The 6,000-nt window shown below is 44.1% G+C and overlaps 1 protein-coding gene across 7 annotated transcripts in view; it reads left to right on the top strand.

Annotated features, from left to right (window-relative positions):
* The first annotated feature begins 2,873 nt into the window (after positions 1-2,873).
* BRAF (B-Raf proto-oncogene, serine/threonine kinase) overlaps positions 2,874-6,000 on the top strand; it is a 157,105-nt gene continuing 153,978 nt past the window's right edge. For all 7 annotated transcript variants that reach the window (XM_068973430.1, XM_068973428.1, XM_068973425.1 and 4 more), the window contains exon 1: positions 2,874-2,999. In XM_068973430.1, the coding sequence (XP_068829531.1) occupies positions 2,874-2,999 (126 nt within the window). The remainder of the gene's footprint in view (positions 3,000-6,000) is intronic.

The following is a 6,000-nucleotide window of genomic DNA, read 5'->3' as shown; positions in this document are numbered from 1 at the left end:
GTAAAGGCTTCTTCATGACCATACTGAGATACGTCTCAGCAATTTTCTATAATTAAAGGGGGAGAGTGTAAGTGTAGAATCCCCTCTGGAGAAGGTAAGGATAAGTAGCCATTTCTACCGAGTAGCTAGATCATTATTCTAAACATGATCTATCTGAAATGAAATAGCTCTATAAATTCTTTGGGATGTCTTTTGTTGAATTTGGGAAAGATTTCGTGACTTACCCGTATCCAATAGCAGAAGTGATGCTGTGTGACTTTGGAAGCTAGGTCATAAATTGCAATACAGCTTCCACCTTGCTTACAGGAACCCGAGGGTATGGCGCCCTCAGCCACCTTGTTAGAAGTCTCACTACCCTGAGGCAGCCATGCTAGGAGGAAGCTCAGGCCACCTGAAGAGAGGAATTCTGGCTTATGGTCCCAGCTTCAACCATCAGAGACAGGAGGAAATCAGCTTCCCGATGATTCCAGTTCCCCACCACTGAGACACCTCCAGGCAGTCAATCTTCCCAGTCGAGGTCACAAACATCATGGGGCAGAAATAAGCCACATCTGCTATGCCTTGCCTGAATTCTGACTGAGAGGGTGACTATATTTTATAAAGGGCAAACCTATTAAGTTTTATCCTCACAATGATACAGATAGACAGGACTGGCATTATCAGTACCCTCATTTTAGAGACTGAAAGAACAACAAACAGGGATTTGTGCTTACTAGCCTTGAGATTATATAGCCAAGATGTGGCATGCCAACACTAAAATACTAATCTTTGGATTCCAAAGTTTATGCTTTCCATTATATTTTTCCATCTGGATTCTGTGGGTCTTTAGAACAGCTTAGGGAAATCAAAGAAGATATATGCAGAATTTGATGATGAAGTCAGAAAATACTGAATAAACAAAAGCTAACAAGAATAAATATTAAATGGATGCGATCCTCCATTCTGTGGAGAAAAAATAAGAGATGATCTACAGATTGTGGCCTATAAAGAAGGTTATACTTTAAAATGCAACCAATGGGAAAAAATCTTGGAGTTTTAATGCTATGTAGAAGTGAGATAATGATGTAATATTTTTAGGGGTTGATTTTTTAAAAAATGAAATAGGACAGGACTATTAGAGAATAAAAACTCTGCCAACTGTATTTTTGATGGTATCGAGGGAGAAAGGTGCTATGATTGGCTGCTGGTTCCATGTTCCTCTGCTTAGAATTCCTTATAGTAAAGAAGGGCACTTTAGACTTGTATAGCTCAGTGACATTATCCTTTACCATCATCCTCTATCATTATCCTCATTTACACTATTTTTGATAAGCCATCTTTTGATTTAAATTTAGTGTCTCCAAGAGACTTCTCTACTTAGAAGAAAAGTACAGAGAATACTAAGCTCATCCAATAGGTGGTATTCTAAGTTCCCCCTATTGTCCCCTATTTTTCAATGTAGGAGAATATTAGCATTCTGATTAAACAAGAAGCCTCACACAGAAATCCTTACCTTGGGAGTAATGATCAGCTCCTGGACTCATATTGACTCTATCCATACACAGACATCCTGCTTCAGATGTCAGTAGAACAGTCTTCTATCTCTTGAATCATGGTGAATACAAGAAGGTCACTGGTGACTTACCCCCCATGGGTAGTCCACTTAGAGCATACCATGACTTGATGCTTAGGTTATTTTGTGATTACCTGAACCCCATCAGGAGTTCACAGTAATTCTCACTGCTTCTTACTCTGATTTTTCCCTTTCTTAAGTTTTTCCCCCAGCATATTTCCCCTTCTTGTCACATAAATGTATTTTTTAATAATAAGCCAGATTTAACGAATTCCATTCTGTAATTGGGTCTCTCAAAGGTAATTTACCTCTCCTCTCGTTTTCACGCATATTTTGCATAGAGAATGCCTTGGGCTATTCTGTTTATGAACTGCACAAAAGTATTTAAAATATTTTGAATGATTTCCTTGAAAATTAAATAATTCAAATTTGGATGCTTCCAATGTCTAGAATGCTCCATGCCTTGTGCAGGCCTTAGTGCATGGAAAGTGATCTACTTCCATTTGTTAAATGAATGAATCCGGAAAACGAAAAACAGACTAAAACATTTCATTCCTAAACGATGGTAAAAAAAAAAAAAAGGTTTAGACTTCCATTTAGACCCGCTTTGACAGACCAAATCCTTTAATGAAAAGGATCCAAGCATCATTCTGGTAACCTGGCTTTTCCTAAATATATTTCTATCAAATTCTGCTTGGCTGTTGCAACCTCGGGGTTTCAAGTCTTATTTTTACGACTCGGGGACGTTCGTTGTAATGATAATGGAAATAACACAGTAGTATGGGCTTTCCGCCTTCCTCCCTCTAGGATTTCAACTTCTTCTCCAATCTCCTCTTCGAGTAAATCCGACAACACAGAACAGGTTTAGGACTGAGGAGAAGAGAATTAATCGAAGCCATGGAAACGGCCGAGCGGAGGAAATGTGGGAGACGAGGGTGGGCAGGAGGGGTAGGCACCCTCCCCTGACGACGGCGCGAGGGCGCTCCAAGGATCACGTCACGCACCTCAGGTGACGTCACGACCGTGACACGCGGGTGACGCCGTTGCCGCGGCGACTTCCAGTCGTCTCCGCCCCCTGCCCCCGCCCCTCCCCCCCGGCCTACAGTCCTTCCCCCAATCCCCTCAGGCTCAGCTGCGCCGGGGGCCGCAGGCCGGTTCCCGAGGTGGCCCAGGCGCCGTCCCACCGCCGACGCCGCCCGGGCCGCCCGGGCCGTCCCTCCCCGTCGCCCCCCGTCCTCCGCCTCCGCCTCCCCCCGCCCTCCGCCTCCCTTCCCCCTCCCCGCCCAGCAGCGGTCGCTCGGGCCCGGCTCTCGGTTATAAGATGGCGGCGCTGAGCGGCGGCGGCGGCGGCGGCGCGGAGCAGGGCCAGGCTCTGTTCAACGGGGACATGGAGCCCGAGGCCGGCGCCGCGGCCTCTTCGGCTGCGGACCCCGCCATTCCCGAGGAGGTGAGTGCCGGCGCACCTGCGCCCCTCCGGTCTCGGGGCTCGGCTGACTGGTGTTTATTTTGGGGGAAAGAGGTGGCGGTGGGGGCTCCGGTTGCCCTCAGCCACCTTCTCCTCGGGGCTCTGCGGGCTGAGAGACTGGCTTTTCCCACCTGTCCCTCCCCGCCAGGCAGGAGCTCGCTACGTAAACACACACAATGGCCCAGGGGGGTTTCCCTGGTCCGCGCTCTGGGCTTGGGGGATTCGGGCAGCCGTGGTGGAGCAGGAGGCTATCAATAGGGGGCGAGACTCGGGGTTGGTCCGAGAAGGTCACGGCTGGCTGAAGGTAGCCAGCCTCGCATCTCCTGGATGTTTTCTTTATTTTTGGTGGTGGACGGGTAGGAGGGGAGCTGGGGCCGGCATCCTGGTGAAATCCGTGGGTTAGTAGCCGGGGCCGGGACCCCAGCGCGAGTTAACGTTGTGTGTAATTATTACATGGTTACGGTGAAGATGGGCGCATCATTCTCTGTTGAACTCTCCCCGACTCTGCCCCTTTTCAGGCCGCTGCCCTCCCTCCGCTTCTCTACTTGTTAGGGCGGAGGGGAGGATTTCTCGTCACCTGTTTTAACCAGCTAATGGTTTTGATCTAGCCTCTACTTTTTCAATCTTCAGTGCCAGTGTTTCCGTCCGTCCTTCCATCCCGACCTCAGACCCCCGGTTCCTAATGTTTGCAGTGTCGCCAGCTAGTGACCCCCATCCCAATTCCACCTGCCTCCCCGCTCCTTTGCCAGTGGTTCGGACCTGCCTGCTCCTAACCTCAGCTTCTACTTAAGACGATTTTCTGCACCTCTCTTGTCTTAGTCTTGTTGAGGCCGTCTACTTCATTCCCCCGCTCCGTAACATGTTACGGTTACAAATCCTTCTGGACACTTTGGAACTACTTACTTTCTGAATCCTGAAGCTGTCAAGATTCCGTCAGATTTCACTTGCTTTCCTGGCACCTTTTAGTCCATCATCCATTGTGCACCCACACCTCTTTGTTTATTCCTACCTGTGGTTTTTAAATAGGTGTGATTGATTTCTTTCTGTCCTATTTTTTTTCTTTTACTTTTTCTTCTTTAGCCCTTCCATCTCTCAGGCACTGTTTATTTTAGTCTCTTATCACCTTGTCAGATTACTTTCTTTACATTTTGGGTTTTATTATGTAAAATGTATTACATAAAATAATACACTTTATTATGCTTTCCAAATAATGAGATAATGTATGGTATGATAACTGTGCTTTATAATTACTGATTAGATAATGTGATTTAACGCCATTGACTTTGCTCAAAGTTCTTTCCTTCGTACTACAGCACTTACATTTTATTTCCCAGTTCTCATAACGTCTCATTCGTTCTTCTGTCTGTGCAGTTCTCTTTTTCCTGCTTCATCGTCTTTACTTTGAGATTCATCCCATATGCTTACTCTATTCAGTATCAGTTTGTTCACAATACTGTTTTTCATTCTCTTACACCACTTGCATCTGTGCCTAAGATGCGTTCTGTACTACCATTTGATCTCATCTTAAATTCTCGTTTGTATATATCTATATATATTATAAAAAATAATGGGCATGGGTTATGAATTGTAATTTTCTGATTGTAACATTGTTTTTGTTGAGAACTTTGTTTCCGAATTATATAAATATCTCTATATAGATATATGTGATGTATATATATATGTGTGTGTGTGTGAGTATCCTTTACACCACTTTCCACTTACTTTTCTGTTTGCATTTCTGCTCAGGTCAGTTTCCTCTAATATCTGTTCATTTCCTCTAGTTTCTTGGATTTTAAGGATAGTGGTCATCCCTTCTTCCATTTCCTAGTTCATTCTGTTTTCCTTGTCCCCAATTGCCATTCATTCTGCTTTGTTTCCTGGCTTTTGGTACTTAACTTGCTGAGGCTTCCTCTTGTCTTCCCCACACCTCCACATTCCTTCTTATTTATAAACAACTTTGTTCCGTTGACATGGAAATTTATTTTTAGAATACATTGTTTTTAATGGATAAATACTTGGGGTCACATCTGCTGTCTATTTTTTCCATGAATCGGATATGCCTTTGTCTTACTCCTCACAGGTGCCTCTAGGCTTGCTTTACTTTGTAGCGCTTGTGTAGTTTTGTTGAATTGCCTCCCGAAGAATGGTAAGATTCATGGGGCTTCCCTGGTGGCTCAGATGTTAAAGAATCTGCATGCAATGCAGGAGACCTGGGTTCGATCCTTGGGTCGGGAAGGTCCCCTGGAGAAGGGAATGGCCACCCACTCCGGTGTTCTTGCCTGGTGAATCCCATGGACAGAACCTGGCTGGCTACAATCCATGAGGTCACAGAGTCAGACCAGCCTGAGCGACTGACACTTTCTCTTTCTATGAAATTGTATTTCTGATTGTAACATTATTTTCATTGAGAACTTTGTTTCAAAATTATTAGAACAGTTTGCAGTGATACAGAGAAATTTTTTGTTAAGTACAGTGTCTGCTATTTTATTTGAAAGGGCCAGATTGTTTGAGCTCTACTCTGAAGATTCTGACTCAGTAGGTGAGAGCTAGGGCCATGAGCTTCTGTATTTGGCACATTTCCTAGGCAGTTCTCATGCGCCAGTACTTGAGAACTTCTAGGTTAGATGAATTCAAGTTTAAATTGGTAATAATTCAAAAAGATATTAGTATCTCTTGAAACCATAAGTATACTCTTAACTAATTTTCAGTAGAAGTGTTTCCCCCTGCCTCCTCCACCCAAGTTTTTATGGCTAGTGATGAATAGTAGTTTTTCCTCCATATTTTCTTATAAGAGCTTATAATAAATGTATTTGACTGGGGGAGAGGAGAGTAAAGGGTTAAAAATGAATCTCTTTTCAATATAAATATCAGTGTCATGAATGATAGAATAAATTCCTCCAAAAAATAATTTTAAATTTGAAGTTGGCTTACTGTCATCTTTTAAACTGTCTTCCTTATATGCACTTAAGGAGATAATGTTATG

This window comes from Capricornis sumatraensis, chromosome 5, assembly GCF_032405125.1.
Source record: "Capricornis sumatraensis isolate serow.1 chromosome 5, serow.2, whole genome shotgun sequence".
NCBI classification, from domain to species: Eukaryota; Metazoa; Chordata; class Mammalia; order Artiodactyla; family Bovidae; genus Capricornis; species Capricornis sumatraensis.
Note: the sequence above shows the minus strand (reverse complement) of the source record. Positions and strands in the feature narration are given on the sequence as shown.